The following is a 20,216-nucleotide window of genomic DNA, read 5'->3' as shown; positions in this document are numbered from 1 at the left end:
AGCTTATCTTTCTTTACTTAGTAAGGATGTTTATGAACACACATATCGTGTATTATGCCTCAATTTTAGTGCGATGTGCTTTAAAGAGTTCTACTCCAAACTCTCAAGCAAATCTCTGCAAATCTTCATAGGATGTAAATCAGTATGTTGAAAATGGTCAGTTTGCCTGAGCTTAGCACAGCATCTTTAAACCTGATCTAAAATTTTGAAAGGTTCTACCAAGAAAACCCTGCATACCCTTATATTTTGGAGTTAACCCAAAGAACAAGAGGTTTTTTTTTAGCCCCAGCAGTATGCCTTATTGTCTCTTTCATTATATCGATTTCTATATGGTGGAATACATTCTTTTGTCAGTCAAGATTCACAGGTGCTACATCTGTGCGAAGCCTGGCAGCCCTACTGGAAGGTGGGGTGGTGTCCCCACTGCTCCCCCATCATCCTGTTACATTACTTAAAGAGGAGTTATTTTCATCAGTTGTAGATCTTACCACTGGGCTATGAATGTTACAGGGGAACAATATCGCCTTATTTTTGTCTAGTTCATCTTTCAGCTCATGATACCGATCACAACGTTTGGTAAAGAGTATACAAAATGAGTAATTGGCAGGCGATCAAATCTAAACCACTAATTTCATACAGTGGAGAAGTTAGAAATTCAACTACCTTATAGAGTTTCATTGTTAGGGTAGAAAACTAAATTGGTTACGAGATTACACTGACTAATATAACTTACCAAATAATTGTATATATTACATATGTATATGAAGTATTAGCATATATAGAATTATACTCATAATTAAATTATATATAATAAAATATAATCATATGTGTATTAAAACACAGAGGCACATACATTTTTTATGTTAAAGAAGAATCAATTTATTACTTAGTAACATTTTTATACTAATGCAGAAGAAGTGAACATTTTATTTCACTTAGTAGTTCTTAAAACAGCACTAAATTGTCAACAGGCCTTTCTTAGTTCCCTGGCATTTTCTGCCTCTGCCCTATCGGTGGCACTGTGGAGTTAGCTATATTGCTACAGTCCTCACGCTTTAAATTCTCAAACCAGAGCCTGCCACTCCACTATGATGTCTTAGCATTCATTAAAAAACCAACTTTCAGACTTTGATCTAAAATGAAATATAAGATGTTTAATATTATTTTGCACATAGATACCTAGCACTGACATCTAGTTACTGGTCAAGTAACCTACTTTTATCCAAATAAGTTAGTTATTAAATCTGCTTAAAATGAATGGAATAGTGATGACATAAAACCTGGAAAATACTTTTCTTTCTCTGACTCATGAAACAGTGGAATTAATCAAAAATCTATACCATGGACATTGCATGTCTATCTCATATTAAAGTGTACTTTTATATCTCAAAATAATTCAAAATGCAATCAAATCCTAGGGGGAGGAAAATTTTTGTCTATCTGAAATATTCTCTTGCTTCTGAAAATGACTCCCAGCTGATCATAAGAATTTTTGTTCCATTAAAAGATTAGGAATTTTTGTGGTATGTCAAGGAACAGAGGGCATGGTCCGGATCCTCCAGAACTTCGTGGGAAGGACTGAACTGGTGGTTAGATGTTCGGTAATTTCAGATGGGATGCAATCCTCTCCTGCCAGTTAACTGGAGAAAATTTTTGGTCTTTCAGAGGCAGTTACACTTTTCTTTTTTTTTTTTAAGATTTTATTTATTTATTTTTAGAGAGGGAAGGGAGGGAGGGAGAGGGAGAGAGAGAGAGAGAGAGAGAGAGAGAGAGAGAGAGAGAGAGAGAGAGACATCAATGTGTGGTTGCTGGGGGTTATGGCCTGCAACCCAGGCATGTACCCTGACTGGGAATCGAACCTGCGACACTTTGATTCACAGCCCACGCTCAATCCACTGAGCTATGTCAGCCAGGGCTTACACTTTTCTTAAAATTATTAAAAGTATTAAATATCTTCCCAATAATATTAAGAAAAATACATAGTTAAATTTTTGAAAGATATATTTGATTTATAGTAATTGGTTTTAAAATGTCTACTTTAATTTAAGGCAGAAAAGAAATAAATGGTTAACTCTGAAATATGCTGTCACAAGTTCAAGTAATAAGTGCACAAAGCTGCATGCATTTGCTCCGGCAACATGCTCATTATTTATGAACTGCTCTAACAGGCTCAAGACAGCAGATACAGAGGAGAAGCAGATACAGCGGAGAAGCAGATACAGCGGAGAAGCAGATACAGCAGGTTCCCTGGCGGAGTGCATGTGAAGTGAAAAGAATAAAGGCAACCAGTGCAGGCCCCTCTTATTGAAGGCCCCTCCTGTCTCTCCCCTAACCCAGCTCTAGCTTGTGACCAGTTTTCTTTGTTACTCTGGCAGACAGCGGGCTAACTATTACATTGTCATGCTCTGGTTTTGACATTTATTAAACTATAATTTTGCCTTCATAAGAATATTTCAGACACATGTAGGAGGGATAAATGGTAATGGGAAAATTACAATAAACAAAGTATTAAAACAATCTAACTAGTAATGTTACAGAATCCATATACTTGCACATTTAGTATTAGTCCATTAAACAGAAGGTGGTCTTCATGACATTTCACCTCTTTAAGGTAATCCCTTATAATTCTGATTGAATAAGTTTTAATGCTTTCTTCATGTTTTCTATCACTGAAATAAAATTACATATATATTATTCTCTTAGTAAATGAAAGTATCAAATATAATCTTATAACTGAATCTAAAATTGGCCCATTTAAATTAATAGCTATGAAAATATGGGGATTTATCTACCACATTAAAGAATATTGCCTTCATGGACCTCATCTGAACCCCCACCACCTAATAAAGTTTCTTTTCACACACACACACACACACACACACACACAAAGAATATTATACTAAAGGTATACATGTAGATATATATGTTTAGGGATTGTACCATTGAAATCTGGTTCATCAACTTTTGTATGGTAAAATAAACAATTTTATAAGAGGGTTTTTAGGGAGCATACATTTTTTAACTGATCATTTTGTATCTGTATCAGCGAATCTTATTAAATATAATTGACAGTGAATGCTGTAAAAATTAGATTAAGCCCTGGCCGGGAGACTCAGTCGGTTGGAGCATCATCCCATGCACCAAAGGGCAGTGGGTCTGATTCCTGGTCAGGACATAGACCTAGGTCATGGGTGCGACTGGCAGTCGCACATGTGGGAGGTAACCGGTTAATGTTTCCTTCTCATTGATGTTACTCTCTCTCCCTTTCTCTCAAAATCAATAAACATATCCTTGAGTGAGGATTTAAAATGAAAGGTTTCAAAGTACCCTAGAAATTCTGATTTTGATGGTAGCTAACATTTGAAATCCTGCCATCCCTCCCACCCCAATGATTCTGATTTGCTGATAGCCCTGTTTGTGGGGAGGCACCGATGTGGAGCATCATGGACCATCCTAACAGTCATGCATCCCCTAGTACCACTGCTCAACACTATTTGTGAGTGCTTACGTATTGGTAAATCCCGAGGCTCATATGTATACAGCCTATTAGAGTATCTTCCAGTTATATCAGCTCTGACTGTCAAAGAAGGATCTGCAAAGAAAGCACAATTCAGTCATGCATTTTATCAAAATTGTTCTTAAAATCATTCTTGCTTCTTAATCTAAAACAAATCAATGTTAGACAAATTTATAATGAGTTAACCTGATTTTTTTTTAAATTTTAGTGTGTCACAGCTTTCTGTCAATGCAGTTTGAGGAACTTTACTGAAGAAAGTACATTAGGATATTGATTTAATGGCATCAGTTAGTTTAAAAATATTTAAATTTACATATTATAAATACAGTGCATTTCAATTGTAGAACTAACAAGAGTTGACACTGAGTTAGAAATGGCTTCCCCTGAACTAGCATTTAAAGATAAAGAAAAGCAGGAATGCTGTCTGTTTTGTGAACCTAGTGGAATGAGATCACACACATACCCACAAACATGATTCTGGGCACATATTGTCCGTCTGGTGATAAATTTTTATCTGTGGTCTCATGCTAGTAAGAGAAGAAAAAATATTATTGGATTGGATTGTTTTCGATAGTCGATCTTGAAAATAATAATTCAGGCGAACAAGGTTTTCATAAATTGTATGTTTTGGCTCTTCACAATTTCATGTAGCATTTTATATCCATTAATACTTTATAGCTCTTTTTGTCTTGAAAGCAGAAGAAAAGGGATTAAAATTTTCCAATGAATCATATCAAGAAAATATTATAGACATCATATACCATGAGATTCAACATGATGAAGTTATTTTGAGCCATTTCTTGTATTTCTTCATTTTGAGCAAACACTTTTTTGAGAGCTGTGGGGGAAAACGTAATGAACATCAGTCAGTTTTAAGGATAAAACACCTTCAGTGTAAATAACAACATAGCACAGTAGAAGTACCATTTCCATTTGCATCCGTATCTTTGATGCAAACAGTCCACTGGCCCATGGCCACTTTGTGTCTCATTGGGAGGCAACGATGGACAGAGTTGTCCATTATGATATTGGGGATAACCTCATTAATGAAGCCAACAGTTTTATAACTGCATGTAATTCACTAGTTAAAACAGCATGTTCAGCAACTTTTCCCACCTCTTCCCTTTTTTTTGTTTTTTGGTGGGAGGAAGAAAGAAATAAAATTCTAAAGAGCATATAATATAAATATATTCAATGGATTGCTAACAATAATTATAGTTTTTAAGCACTCGAATAAAATGATGGTATGGCAGTTGTCTTTTTATTTTATTTTTTTAAAGATTTTATTTATTTTTAGAGAGGGGAGGGAGAGAGAGGGAAAGAGTAAGGGAGAGAAACAACGTGTGGTTGCCTCTCATGCGCCTCCTACTGGGGACCTGGCCCGAAACTCCAGGCATGTGCCCTGACTGGGGAATGAACTGGCGACACTTTGGTTCGCAGGCCTGCGCTCAATCCATTGAACTATACCAGCCAGGACTCTTTTTATTTTTTAATGGGATTTGCTGACTGTTGCCTTAACAATGTTCACCAGGTCAGTTTTTCTAGTTCTTTTGGAAATACAGTAAGAGCTCAGGAGCTGAAGTTACCTTGGCAGTACTGGCAGTCCTCCAAGTGATGAATAACCATCAACGGCTTGTTACTAAGCACAGAGATGATAATGCAGGGAAGTGATTAACTCTGAGTCAGATGAGTAGTGAAGTTAGATTTCAAGTTTGCACACTTGCAAGAAGACTTAAAAATATTGATATTATTGACAAATCATAGCAATGTAGACTGTAGTAGCCTCACTCAACACACGGCCCCAGGATTTTAAGCATTGCCTGGTAGCTCAAGGAAAATGGAAATTCTCAGGCTCCATCCCAGACCCACCCAGAGCCTCTGGGGTGGGGGCCAGGAATCTGTAGCTTAACCAGCTCACCAGGTCATTGCTATGTACACGGTAGTGTGGTTATAAACATCCAAATCAATTCCGTCTTGAGAGGTGAAAGGATATTATGAATAAGACATTAATTTCCAACAAACACCTGGTATGAGGGTTCAGGAGAGGCCCATTTTTAATTTAGGGTGTTTTCTTAGTTTTCACAAAAATTCTATTACTATTTGACTATTTTCACATCCTTTCATTCTTGTAACAACTCACAATATACAAATAATCTCAGTGAGAGTTCCCTCTCTCTGTGTTTTTCAGTTTTATTTTTATTTTAACTCCCTGAAAAAGTTTTTGTGGTAGCTAATTGATTTTCTTGCTTGTTAGACTAAGAAAACAATTATGACATTAACTATAATGAAGGAAAAAGGAATTATGGTTTGTATATATAGGATATTTTTTAAATGTTTCTTTAGTTTTGAGAGGATGCTGGGTACCAAAAGAGATAGAGTCTAATGTATGAGTATTAACAAAAATATTTTAAGAACAACAGATAATTATGTGAAATACTTATCACTGAATGAACCTATTTTTAAAATTTCTTCTCAAACATGTTAAATAACAGACTTTGAAATGTTATGAATTTTATTTAATCCTCAAACTTAAAATATAAGTAAATTTTAGGTAAGAATAAATCCTAAAACTCGCCTTTAAGCTTTATGGCAGATACAAAGCTAGCCATTTGCCAACAACTTCAAACCTATTGATGAAAAAGCAGACTAGAAATCCGATGAATGAAATATTATTCCTGCTTTTTAAGTAAACTAACCCTAAGAATATTTATCGGCATTTTTTTAGAGCCAAGTGTAGAACTCAGTCCTCCTACACATCAAGTGGGAACACTTCTACTACATAAGCCTTCCTCTGGGTGAGGTCAGGCAGGTGAAGGGGTCCTGAGACAGAACAGCTTAGCGGCACGAGTCATTCTAATTTCTTCCTGGCACCTGCCCAACAGCTGGAAATGAGGACAGACAGGTGTAGGGAAAGACATCGATATCACTCTTGCAAAACTAATTTCTGCATCAGATTTCTGGGCAATACGAGTCCAAGGAAAAAGTTATCAAGACCACAGAAATCTCAGTCTTAACAGTTCAGCTATGAATAGGTTGTTCAGGTATTCAAACCAAGACACCATTTCATTTCAGGAAAAGTAGAGAAGTGTTTTGGGCAGATGCTGAAGTAGGAACAGTCTTTAGAAAAAAGGGCTCTTTCCAGCAAAGAGGCGAGTTGTAAATATTTGAGGTTTTGTAGGCCATGGGGTCTTATTCGTAACTATTCAAGTCTGCCATCATTGCACAAAAACAGCCAGGGACCGTATGTAACAAATGAGTGTTGCCGTATTCTGGTGAATCTAAATTTATGAATCCTGCAACTTGAATATCATGTAACTTTCAAATACTCGTTTTATTTTTATTAAAATATTTTAAAAGTAGAAGTCATCGTTAGTTTACAGATCAGATAAAATCAGGTGGTTCTTGGTCTAAAATGTCATGAACGGGCCCACCAGATTGTGATAAACTTTAGTTGAAAGAAAGAGAAAAATTGTTTGTGGCTGTACTTCTGAGACTCTCTAAAACCAGCGCCTACCAAGCCCAGTTTATCAGCATCATTTGGTGAATAATCTTTTAAAATTCTACTGTTTTTTTTTTCTTTTAAAATGGGCCACAAATACAAATAGTTTAAAACCCAGAAGTTAAAAGGTAAAAATTCCCCGCCCCAGCTCCTGCCTTCCAGAAATAAACAGTGCTACCACTTTCTACATGTCCTTCCGGAGGTGTTCAGGCCACGTGCCTGAGTATGTGTGTGTACATGGATACATGCATGCTCATGTATATAGTTAGCATATGTATGTGTTTATGTGTGCATAGACTTCTGAAAATGTGTGAGATTGTGTTTCTGCACATGCATATGTCAATGTATATGTCCATATGTATGCCCCATGTATGTGTGTGTGTATTCCTTTCTTTAAAAAATAAATATAACCATGCTATACCCATGTATTTGCATTTTGCTTTTTTAAAACAAGTTTCCCAGCTTCATCCACAAAGATTTGTTAAGTCAGTAAGGATAAAACTTGGGTCCCTGTTGGTCATTGAGCATGGAACAGTGCCTGGCACAGAGCAGTGGCCACTCAGTAAGTATTTGACTGATTGATCATGAATATGGATTTTAAAGAAAATTCTCTGAATTGTTCTGATCAGACAGGCTCGGGAACTGTTATTCTAAGCCAGCTTCCTGTGTAAACTTATATAATGATGACCAATATTGTTCTTTTATACAACTTATACTAAAAAACTTGCTTGGCTAATTAAGAAATTAATATACAGTATTTAGAGCTCTTGTTTACTAAAACACATTCTAATGGCAACTCTTAGTTGAAAGAGTATACAGTAGCAGAGCAAATACTTGCGGTATCCTTTTAAAAAGCTAACTTGCTAGTAGATTTTCTCTTCTGTGAGGAGGTCTCTGTATGATCCGTCAAAATTAACTGAGAGATATGTTACCTTTTTTGAATATGGAAGAGACCTTCTTCATAAGTCTGCACCCAAGTGATGTCATCGCCCCATCCTGAAACAGAAGAGAAGTCAGTGCATTAACTCAGCACCGCAGAAGAGCTCTGAACAGACTGGTGACAAGCAGACACCTATTTACACATACTTAAGCTGCCGAGCAGTCGCTTGACATGTGGTAAAGAGGATAATTAGGTATCCTCTACTAGAAGCGGTATCCTTGCAGATGATAGTGCTGAGGCTTTGTGACTGTGTTTCGGCCCTCCAGGTCCATGGCCTGGAACCCAGTAAGTGCTCAATAAATGCTGTTATTAGTGATGATCGAAAAGAAACCTCTGGAGCATGCAAAACCTCTGGTTTCAGAATGAACAGCAGTCAGTAACAGTTACTCTTTGCATAATTTGTAAGTCTATTAGTAATATTTTGGATCATGCTATATAGTGCCCTTCTGTCTCGGTGCCAAGAAATGCTGACTTCTTCTAAGTCATATATGTCGTGACCAAAGGAATTCCTAATTTTGCTTTGAATTTTGATTCAGAAAAAATCCTAGTGTTTCATGGTTGAGAAACATAATAAAATACAGCTGTTCTAGAAGCACCCAGAAGAGGGAAGGAGAGGAAAACATAAAGCAATAAAAACATAAAATAAAAAAATAAAAAAAACAATAAAAACAACAAAAACATAGAGCAAAGAGACCCACTATCTTTTAAAAAAAAGTGATACGGACAGTTGGGAAACTGTATTAGGTATTAAAGAATAAGATTGTTGAGGAGAATGCCCCAAAACATTCAGAAATACTGCAGAGTATTTTCAGGAAATATCTTAGTTTACAGATGAGAAGATTGAATTGATTTGAAAATAGGAGTATGTGTAGGCTAGTTTGGGCCCAGATTTTCTTGTATGCTTCACATGCCGTTAGACTGCAGTTTCTGGTTCTGGTACCATGGCGAAAAGATGGCCGGAAATGATAACGCAGAATTGTGCAGTGAGATAAAACACATTTCCCTGGCTTTTCTTGTTTTGTTTTTGACTTGTTCACTTTTTGGTAATAACTGTATTAAAATATAATTCATATACAAATATGGTTCATCCATTGAAAGTGTACAGCTTTTTGTATATACAGAATTGTGCAACCATCACCATAATGATCAATTCTAGAACATTTCCATCACTTCAAAAAGAAACCCTGTACTTTAGTTGTCACCCCCAATTCCTCCTTCTCTCCCAGCCCTGAGAAACACCCAATCTCCTTTCTGTCTCTGTAAGTTTCTTATTCTGGACATTTCAAATAAATGGAATCATACAATGTGTGATCTTTTGTGAGTGGGTGCTTTTAATTACTATAATGTTTTCATAGTTCATCTGTGTTGTGGCATGTATCAGCACTTCATTCCTTAATACAGCCAAATATTATTCTGTTGTATGGCTGTACCACGTTGTATTTACCCACTCATCAGTTGATGGGCATGGGGGTTGTTTCTGCTTTGTGGCTTTTATGAACACTGCTGCTATGAACATTAGTACACAACCTTTGGTGCAGAGATATTTTTAATTTCTCTTGTGTTACATACTTCGGCACAGAGTTGCTGGGTCACATGGTATCTACATTGAATCATTTGAGGAACTGCCAGACTTTTACTCAAGTGTTTGCACTGTTTGGCACTCTTACCAGTGGTGGTGTTGGTTCACTTTTGCCTGATTTTAGTATCTTAACAATGGAAAATCTGTCATGTTAGTTTTACAATCTATTTGTAATAATCCCAAAAGATTTTCTTTACAACTTTTCTTGAACAGATGTAGGAACTTCACACCGTATTCTGCATTAGATAAGAGTAATTCCAGGAACAGCCAGGGAGACTGGGCTCTTACTTAATTTTTCTATTTTGTTGTAAATACTACTCAATGCCAGAACTTCAGCGACGGGAGGAATTACTGTTCTCCACTCCTGTTCCGCTTAGTCCCATCAGCCTTAGAGGAACGGGTGCTGTGTGCCTTAATCCTCTGGCACCGGGAATGTGAACGCGAGATAACACTGTCCCTGCTCTCAAACAATTCATCGTAGGGGAGCCATATTGTATTATAATTATTTGTTATATACTTTATTCATAATCACAATAGGTCAAAGGTGATACAAGAGTTTGAACTCTCTCCAGGGTCTTTGTTCATTACCATAATGCTATTCCCAGCTATGCCTGTTTGTCCTCAGGGATTATATTTATTCATATAATATATACTTACTGGGCACCTACCATTAATATATGCCAGACACTGGGCTGGGTTTTGGGTGCTGGGCAGTCGTTTTGACTCAAAAAACAGGATTTTGGGGTCACTGTTTTATTTTTCTTTTAGGAAACTTTTATTGCTTTTTCTCAATTATCTTTTCTCTTCTTTCTAACATATTCTCTACTTAACGGTTTGGCGTTGCCCCCTGTTCTAAGGAGCTCAGCTCCGTATATGACTGTGTACACTGTACCCAAACTCCTCCCTCTTAGCCTTGCCATTAACCCTCATTCATTCTGGGCCCCGTTTTCTCTTATTTCCTACATGCTAATAGGTGGTAAAAGGCTTAACCAAATGTAAACCAGTTCCTAGTGGTGGAGTTCCCTGCTGATATCAATCATCTTCCCTATTAAAATAGTTTTTAAATAACTGAAATAGCAGACTCAACAAGTTGTTTAAAATTTACCATGTATGTTGAGAATATTTCTCATGAAATTCACCAAACATTTTAAAAATAGATGTTTGAAAATCAATGCACAGAATGTTGGTGACTTACGGTACAGTGGCAGCATTCTGTTTAACTCAATCCTGGAGGGTCTTACAGGGCAAGGATAAATTTAGTATTCCACACTTTAACACTACTGAGCTAACTGCTTTATAAATACTGTGATTATATAGAGAGATACATAATAAATTATACTTAGGAAAATAGTTCCTCCCTTTAATTTATTTCTTTCTAAAAAATGTACTGGTCATTTTGGTTTCTAGTTTCTGTGGTTTTACACTGAAGTAGAATGAATTAGCTCGGCTGTGCTTTGATGAGCAATTGGCTGGTACTCAATACATCTGTTAAGAAATGAATGAACTTGGAAAGTCAATATTTTAATATTTGAAATGATGTTATAACTGGTTTCCATTTGTTTGCTCCGTTCCAAGGAGTGGTCAAGTGTGGTGTGGTTTGTACTACCAAGTTTTCAGTTAGCTCTGTGGAGGTGAATGGTTTTGTTCCCATGTCCGTTACCTGGAGATGCAGGAGCTGATTTTGAGAGTTTTCGCTACAAATTGTTTCTTTACAGATGAAGATAAATTTGTTTCTTAGGCCAAAGGAAAGCAGTAGTACAAAATAGAAATGTTTTCTAAACATGTAGACCATAATAGATCGAGATTATGATGTCAAAACCTCCGCAGCTGTTTTCTGGAGTCAATATAGCAAACACTTGGTTAAACAAGATACTCAGAGGGCAGGATAAGATATCATTTTCTGGGGATTTTTGTATAAAATAATTCTGAATTATTATTATTATTTTGCCTGGTAGAGGACAGGGAATTGGAGCAGATTTTAAGGGATCTTAATTGCCTTTAGGACATCATTATGACACATCAATTACTATTTTTTACCAGGACTGTGCTTACCAAAGTTACAGGCAACCAAGCCAACTCCCCACTATTTCTGTAAAAGCTACAGCAAGTTTTAGTGTTTTTCAGTTGGTTTGGTTCACTCTTAAGAGTCAACATATCCTTTCTGGGTTTTGTTTTTGCCTACTTTAAAGTGGTAAGTAACAACATGTTCCAGTTGGCTTTGCTTTCTAAGCAGTGTTTGGGTAAGAGACGAGGAATTTTAAAACAACCCAAACGGCTGAGTGTAGAAGCTGAAATGAGATGCTAGTACCTCGTGCGAGTGTCTGAGGAGGCCTCTTGCCCTTTCTGATGGCGACGGCGAGGTTGGAAGAAACCGCGGCGAGCACGAGGCAGAGGGCCGAGGGTGACGGCAGCATCACGTGCTTTGGAGGGGCCCGCGGCAGCTAGACGACGGAAAACAGCTTTTAGAATCCAGGAGGTTCCCTCCAGCTGTCATTTAAGATTCAGACCACACCTGTGCTCACAGTTTGCTCTGCTTGTGTGAGTTGACATCGTACAACTTCCTAGAACTTTCATTCACGTGTTATTTAAAAAATATTTTAAAAATGGAATCAACTCAATAAATGCCCACTTGGTGAGAAGCCACATTCTGGGCATCCTGGGAGCTGTGGAATGAAGTTGAAAGAAGCCTGGACTCGGGCGCCCTCACAGCTCACTTCTGACTACACTTTGGGGCTCACAGCACGGGAGTGAAACGCAAATAAGATCGGGTTTATTGAAGGTCTTTCAACCAGAAAGTACAAGGCAAAGGTGACTTTTGGCATGCATAAGTATTCTTTTGATTCTTTTTGGCCTGATGGATTAAACCAACCTGTTAACTCTATACCAAGATAAAAAAAGATTAGGCGTGAACAAATACTGCTTACAATGGAATTCAGAGAAAAAAATAGAATATGGAGGATTCTTGTTTTTCAAGTCCTGTCATTCATCATTCTCATTCTTCCACCAGTTACTCCGCCTTTTGCCCTTCAGTTTACAGCCCAGCTCTTTAAAAAACCAAGTTTATTGTCACGTTGCTATAAATTAGATACACATGTAAAGAAGAAGAGACTTGCTGTATCTGTAGTTCTCTCTTGGTTTGCTAGAATTCAAGTAGATTTTAAAGTCAATGTGCTGTCCCTTATAGTCTGCATGTTAAGACATAATCAAAAGTCTAAAGCTGGATCTGAGCTGGACTTAAATCATTTGATAAATGTCCTCCATGGAGTGTTTAATGCTTGTGAGATGTTCAGGTAGAGCATTTGTAGCATATAAAACCCTTGTGAGCTCTGGCTGGTGTGGCTCAGTGGATTGAGGGCCAGCCTGCGAACCAAAGGGTTGCTGGTTTGATTCCCAGTCAGGGCATATGCCTAGGTTGCAGGTCAGATCCTCAGTAGGGGGCGCATGAGAGGCAACCACACATGATGTTTCTCTCCCTCTCTTTCTCTCTCTCTCTTCCCCTCTCTCTAAAAATAAATAAATAAAATCTTTTAAAAAATAAAAATAAAACCCTTTTGAAAAATAGTTAACATATGTAATTTTGAAATCACCAAAAAGTATGAAGTAAATGTACAGAAGTCTTTTATGTTTATTTAAAATTCCTTCAACGCAGTTTTCCTTTTGACTTACATTATTTAGTAGTGAATTCCCACCTATAAAAGGGTGAATGACTGTTTTGTGATTCTGTTCAAACATTTGTATTGCTACATGTACTGTACTAGGCATTGTGGAAAATTGAAAGATTAATAAGACAAATACACCTTAAAATAACTTACTCTTTGACAGTGGAAATAGGCTCATTGTGTATGAGAGCAACCATAGCCATGGAGAGAACAACCTGGTGGTGGGGAAGGGTATAGATTCTAGTTTTCTCCAGACACTGCCTCACTCTTCTCATCCTAGTATCTGTTCCTTGCCAGCGGTGCATCCCTTCAGTCCCCCTCTGGACTGAAAAGTGTTGCCACTGCAGGCCAACCCCATTTAAATGATTTCCCTTCCCCATCTGCAGTGAACCCATTTTTGAATTTTTGTGTGTTTCATTATTGAACAACCCTGTAAAAAATAACCATGGTGACTGATGAGAACGTCAAGTCAAATCCCTGTAAGTAATTAATACCATAAAACATTCAGATTGCCATATTTTACCTGAAGGACTGGTCATCTTGTACCTTAAAAAATGAAATAGAGAGCGGGTTGGTTTTAGTGGGGGATAGAGAGCGCCGAATCTGGAACACAGATGCAGCATGGGGAGCGCAGTCTCTGTCGGGTTGAAAACTGCAGCAGAAGCCTTGGCTGGCATAGCTCAGTGGATTGAGCGTGGGCTGCAAACCAAAGCATTGCAGGTTCGATTCCCAGTCAGGGCACATGCCTGGGTTGCAGGCCATGGCCCCCAGCAACCGCACATTGATGTTTCTCTCTCTCTCTCTCTTTCTCCCCCGCCTTCCCTCTCTAAAAAAAAAATAAATCTTAAAAAAAAAAAAAGAAAACTGCAGCAGAGAAATTGAAGCAACCACCTAAGGCAGGGCCTTCACCTGGAACCAGCGACTTCCAGAAAGTCAATGATTGAGTCACAGGAAGATAGAGAAACCCTGAAATTATATGTACACTTTTATGTGCTTCAGTGCACTTTCCTGAGGAAGATGCCTTAAGATTCTTCCAGGGGTCCTGGTTAGGAAGCAGAGTTAGGAAAAGCCAATCTGAAGACAGCATCAGAAAAGGTTCTCCGTGGTAGCGACAGGTAAGCAGGTGACATCTGTACTGAAGGAGAGGAAGTGCAACATCACCATTCTCCTGGTCTGAAGCTGCCAAGTTTAGAGTTGAGTGGGAACCAAACTTTTAAAAAAAATGTCAAATTATTATATATTATTGTCAAAGACTGCTCTTAAAAAATAAAAACATTGAATTTCCATTTTACATTATTGGATAGATTGTAAAATAGATATCGACTATATTCTATGATAAAGCTGATGAATTTATATATTTTTATTTTTGGATGAACATGTTTTCCTTGGTGAAATAGAATGCGTAGGCTGCTGAGGGTTCTTGAACCCCAGATGCACGGTTCAGCTGCTCTGGGGACACAGATGGAAATGACAGGGTGACGGCCCCAGAGCAGCCTGCAGTGCATTTGGGAGGCTGGCCACCAAAAAACGGCCGTATTAGGTGTTACAAACCTTGGCCAGTAGGCGCTGAGTACACTAACATGTTACTTTTCAAAGGTAATTTAACACAAGCCATTTACTTAGATGATATATAAAAATATTTCCTATTTTAAAATAAAACAAAATTTAAAAGAAAACAGAGAAGAACCACTGCTATGTGTAGCATAATTTTTGAAAGGTCCTTTTTGGTCAATGCTAGTTTATTATAATATCATGAATATAGATAGAGACTGAAAGTATGAAGCCAGCAAAGGAAATCCAGTTCATTAAAAGAATTACATGCAATTTCATTGAGTGTTCCCTACCCTTTACTGAAGACCTCGCTTTCGAATAGCAATCATACATGGATTATTTACATAGAGCACTGATTAAATAATCGGGAAATTTTGCTTGCTTACCTGAACTGGCCAGTGCTCTTGCTGGAAGTGTGTTCTGGATGTTTCTGGTTAAAAATGGGTGTGAATTGAGAGACAGAGGCAAACACACACCCCTGACCTGCAGCCCCACCTGCACCGACACAAGAGTACGTTCACCTGCAAACTTAGAAACATAGGCTTGCCTGAAACACCCTGGACTTCTTTCCAGTTCTCATGCTTCTCATGCTGAAAAAGCCTGCTCTCTAAATTAAGTTGGAGTGTCCTTCTAAAAGGAGGCCAAATACAGTCTTTGGGGTTTTTTCTCTTCTACCTTTTACAAGGTAATTTAATGTTTGGCTGCAGTTCAACACCAGAAAAAATAAAAAGGGAGGAAGAAAGGAACTGGTCTGAATGCAGGAACTTGTGTGTAGATCATTGTTCTCAATGAAAGTTCAGCCAGGCTTGTAGATTAGATACAAAGCAAACAGAAATTCCTAAGGGTTACTCTGTTTACAGGAATGCAATTAACAGCTAAAGAGATCAGGTCCTATTTTAGAGAGAGAGAGAGAGAGAGAGAGAGAGAGATGCTGTTTTAGAATTTAACATTTTAATAATGTGATTACTCTTTGCAGTCTTTCTATAAAATTCTTCTACTGTGCAAACAATAGAAAGACAGGCAATTAGATAAGTTTGTTTATATTTGTCTAATAGTTAGAGTTAATATTTTTAATAATTAGTCCATGGTTATGGAAAAACATTTTTAAGTATAGAGTTGTATCAAAACAAAAAGTAAAGTTCTCCCATCTCCACTACTGGGTTTCCCTGTGCTCCCCACCCAACGTGCGCACACACCCCCTTCAGTTTCACTTCCTGGAGCTAATGACAGTTAAAATAATCCAAGGCAGGGTTACCAGATCTGCCCCACCTGTTTTTGTATAACCCAGGAGCTAAGAATTATTTTTGCATTTTTAAATAGTTGGGGGGAAATATCAAAGGAAGAATTATATTTTGTGACACGTGAAAATTCAAATTTCAATGTCCATCAATAGAGATTACTGGATGGAACTCAGCCACGGTCATTCCCTTAGGTATCATCTGTGGCTACTCTGGCACTGTGAGTGCTGGGCTGAGTGCTGTGACGGGGACTGTGTGTCCAACAAGCCCTGAAATATTTATAGTCTGACCTTTTACGGGAAATGCATGTGGATTCCTTATGTAGGATACAGTTCCATAATGTTTCCTTCCTCTCTCCTTCCCTTCTCTTCCTCCCTTTTCTTTTCCCTTCTCTCCTTCCTTGCCTTCTCTCTTTTTGTCTAATTACTCAATATATCAACAAATGTACTGCTGAAGAGGGGTTGATGATTGTTTCGCTTCTAATATTAAAGTGAATGTGCTTCTAGTATTTTAACTTTAGACAGAGTTCTGGTTTGGTTGACCACGTTAAGAAGGTAGCCATTGTGTATTCCTATACTACATCTCTCAAAATCAGGAATGTTGGATTTTGTTTTATAGAGATGGATATGGTAAATCTATGGTTTTCCTCACCAAACCTTCTTTTTGATCTTGGAAACCCCAGGTAGCCGGGCTGCAGTATTCTTGTACTACACCATGAGTTGTGCATTCGTTTAAATTCTGTTTTCTTCCTTATGAAGAATTCTCAAAGGGAACCTTCCTTGGGACATGCTATTCCAATGGAATTAATTCTGTCTGCTGAAGGTGAGGAAACTTGTGGTACAGTTTAAAATTTTAAACCCAGAATTTACAAAGCAAAGTGAGTCATGGTTTCCTCTTTCAGAGGAGGGTGGAAACATGTTCGCCTTGTTCCTTGCTGAGCAGTCTTTAGGAAAAGCTCAGAGGTGCCCGGCGTCCCTGCTCAGCTCCTCACATATTATCTGTTTTAATGGATAATGCGGTGAACATGAGAAAGAAGTCAAGTACCTAAGGGGGAGGGAAATGAGGTCCCAGGGTGTCTGAGGATGTCCCATGTCATTGGTTCTCTCCCATTGGTGAGACCGTGTATTGTAGTTCCTAACCAGGACAACTTGGAGAATAAAAAGAGGTAATAAAATCATTTGGAAGTACATAATTTAAAAATAATAGTCTGGAATAGGTATATGTCAACTAAAACTGTTTTTTAAATATAATACATTACAAATAGTTCTATTAAAGATTATTCTCAATAGTCACATTTTTAAAAAAGATTTTGTTTATTTATTTGTAGAGAGAGGGGCAGGAAGGGAGAAAGAGAGGGAGAGAAACATCGGTGTGAGAGAGCAGTATCTATGGGTTGCCTCTTTTATGTGCCCCGACTGGGAACTGAATGAACTCACCACCGGGGCCTGTGCCCTGGCTGGGAATCGAACCGACGACCCTTCGCCTCGTGGGAGGATGCTCAGCCAACTGAGTCACACCAGTCAGGGAAACACTAACATATAAAAAGTGCATTCATGTACATTATGGCAAAATTTTAAAAAATATTCTTTGTATGTGTTTATATTAATTAGTTTCTTAACTGTACTTGTCTCTGATACCAGGAGCTTGGTATTTTCCTGATGATTTTTCTGGTATTATTGGTGTTTAGTTTTCTCAATGGGTTCTTATATTTATTTATTAATAAAATTGTCTGTAATCACTTTCAAAGCTGTTCCTGTGGTAAATGTACTTGGGATTGTCATCAGCTTCTGTTGGCACCTCTCTGCAGGCCATACTGTTTTTATTTATTTTTTTTCCATTTTTTTGTTTCTTTTATTTATTTTTAAAGATTTTGTTTATTTATTTTTAGAGAGGGAAGGGAGGGAGAAAGAGAGACAGAGAAACATCAATGTGCAGTTGCTGCAGGCTGTGGCCTGCAACCCAGGCATGTACCCTGACTGGGAATGGAACCTGCGACACTTTGGTTCGCAGCCTGCGCTCAGTCCACTGAGCTACGCCAGCCAGGGCCCATACTGTTTTTAATGAAGAACATAATCTTTCTGTAGGAGCTTGGTTACCTGGTAAGTTTAACCAGGTAAAAGAAAATTTACTTCAGTGGAGGATAGTTTCAATTCTAATTTCAATCTTATTGAAAAGTTATTCTGTGTTGAGCCTCTGTTAAGAGTCCCTTCCTCAAGAGAAAATTTTATAAGATGAAACATGTAAAATAAGTTACTGTATTACTCTTCATTATCATTTATAATGCTTCATTAAATCTCCACACTACACAATTGAAGGTGCTTTCTATTTCATTCTGTTTGGGAACAGAATATAAATTTGCCCAATTAAATAAAGACTCTTTGAATCAATCAAGATATTCCATAGTTGGGGCTAATTCTTTCAGGAGTAATGGCCCATATTTTTACAAGATTAATTGGTTTAGGGTTAAGATTCTCTATCCACTTTGTGTGTGTGTTCATTTGTCCATACTGCTATGTTTCAGTTTGTCAGTCTCTAGAATACATAGAAAATGAACAGTATGAAAAGGTCAGCAGTAGAATAGGGATCTCCCTCCCACTCATCTTCCAGCTATGGGCCTCCTAACTAGAGACAATAATTATCAACTTCTTGACTCTTCTTCCAGAAATATTTTCCCTATATTCAAGTATGTCCCTATCCAGTTTTTATCTATGGACCTGTCTATTTATCATCTTTGTGTATATCTACCTATATATTTTTATTATTAACACAAATGGTGCCATTCTACCAATACCTCTGACACTCTATAAATTGAATATTGCACCATAGCAAAACAGGTATTTATGGAACTACTTAATAAATCAAAGAGAAAGAACATTCTGTAGAGAACATTTATCTGTCTTTATTTTCTAAATCTTGTAGATGCAAATAGTAACTTTAAAAATGTCGGTTTCTGGGGAACAAAAGCCTACACTCTTTGAATTAAAGGAATAGGTAGGTATTCTCCAGGAGTTGTTACTGAGCAGTGGTGTTTTATACCAAACATTTAAGATCTAAATGTTTTTATAAGCCTGTCATGTTCAGTGTCTGCAGTCTGTAGATTCTTGCTTTGTCAAGAATGGTTACACTTCCCATCACAAAATGATAACTTGTTCATTAAGCATCTCAAGTCTCTTTTTCAGGGTAGTACAACTAAACACTTCTTAGACATGAGGTGTTTTCACAGTATGAATATAAATGGAATTTATTCCTTGGATCTTGCCCTGTGGACCAGATAAGATTAAATAGATTTGTGAATGTAGCTTCAGGATTATTGATTCAAGTCCTTCGATCAGGTTCTGTAGCCTGTGGGGGTAACACTTTATCCGTAAGAGGTCTCTGTGCCTTGACTAGGCAGAGCATTTTTCCTCCTACAGAAGGAGATCGGGGACCTAGGCTGGCCTCTCATTTCCCTATCCAGTTAGGAGAGGGCCTGCTTTAGACATTATGGGTGAAATTACAATGGAGAGTGCCCAGCTGGGAGGCAGCCATGGCCAGTCTGCAGAGGGACCCAAACATGGTTTTCAAATGGGTGAAGTGCAGTGCAGACTCTGGGAAGAAGGAGGCGGAGCCAGCGTGCCACAGAGCGGGAAGGAGAGGGAGGAGCCGTGGGTCTGGGAGTAAACAGGCAGGACTCTCCGGTGATGTGTGGACAGCAGTCCATTTAAAGAGCTGGAGAGAGAGTGGATGTGGCCTTGTCATAGGATTAGAGAATAAAGAATCTTAAGATGGCACATTGAATGTTTATAACGAGATAAATTTGAGTTTAAAAGCTTATGATTTAATCCGTAAAAACTGAATTCATAAGCTGCAGATGTGAAAGCACCAAGCCACAGAATCAGTTATGTTTCTAGCGGAATTGCACATCTTTGTGTAGGGAGTCACTTTAGTTTGATAATTTCAGGAAATATTAATGGAGGAACGTTCCCTGAAAGAAGATACAGCTCCTCCAGCTGATCTTTCACTTCACAAAGTCAAGTGCAGCACTTGGTCAGGGTTCGTAGGGACTAAGCATTGTACAGAGAAATCCACAATGAAAATTAATGCTTAACGACATTCTACAAGTCAGCAGAATTGTATGTCATAATTTTCTAAGTACACATTTTATTTTGTGTGCTTGATGAGTGAATCATATACTATTGGTCTTAAGTCCTGCTAAAGCTCCTTATTCATTTCCCCTCTCTTTTGTTCCAGATA

The 20,216-nt window shown here is 37.8% G+C and overlaps 1 protein-coding gene and 1 long non-coding RNA gene across 2 annotated transcripts; both read right to left on the bottom strand.

The window, feature by feature from the left end:
* Nucleotides 1-860: 860 nt before the first annotated feature.
* LOC118497054 lies at nt 861-15,273 on the bottom strand. The gene is made up of 3 exons (XR_004899605.1): nt 15,261-15,273; nt 12,547-12,551; nt 861-977 (listed from the first exon to the last, which is right to left on the bottom strand). It is a non-coding gene; the product is annotated as an uncharacterized LOC118497054 (long non-coding RNA).
* AGR3 (anterior gradient 3, protein disulphide isomerase family member) lies at nt 1,934-15,412 on the bottom strand. Its single transcript, XM_028526221.2, has 8 exons — nt 15,132-15,412; nt 11,844-11,976; nt 7,949-8,012; nt 5,104-5,156; nt 4,279-4,355; nt 3,981-4,044; nt 3,509-3,592; nt 1,934-2,669 (listed from the first exon to the last, which is right to left on the bottom strand). The coding sequence occupies exons 2-8, from the start codon at nt 11,947-11,949 to the stop codon at nt 2,620-2,622; spliced, it is 498 nt and encodes a 165-aa protein (XP_028382022.1). The 5' UTR covers nt 11,950-11,976; nt 15,132-15,412; the 3' UTR covers nt 1,934-2,619.
* Nucleotides 15,413-20,216: the final 4,804 nt, after the last annotated feature.

Source organism: Phyllostomus discolor, chromosome 10 (genome assembly GCF_004126475.2).
Source record: "Phyllostomus discolor isolate MPI-MPIP mPhyDis1 chromosome 10, mPhyDis1.pri.v3, whole genome shotgun sequence".
Classification (NCBI taxonomy): Eukaryota; Metazoa; Chordata; class Mammalia; order Chiroptera; family Phyllostomidae; genus Phyllostomus; species Phyllostomus discolor.
This window is presented reverse-complemented; position numbering and strand designations above follow the sequence as displayed.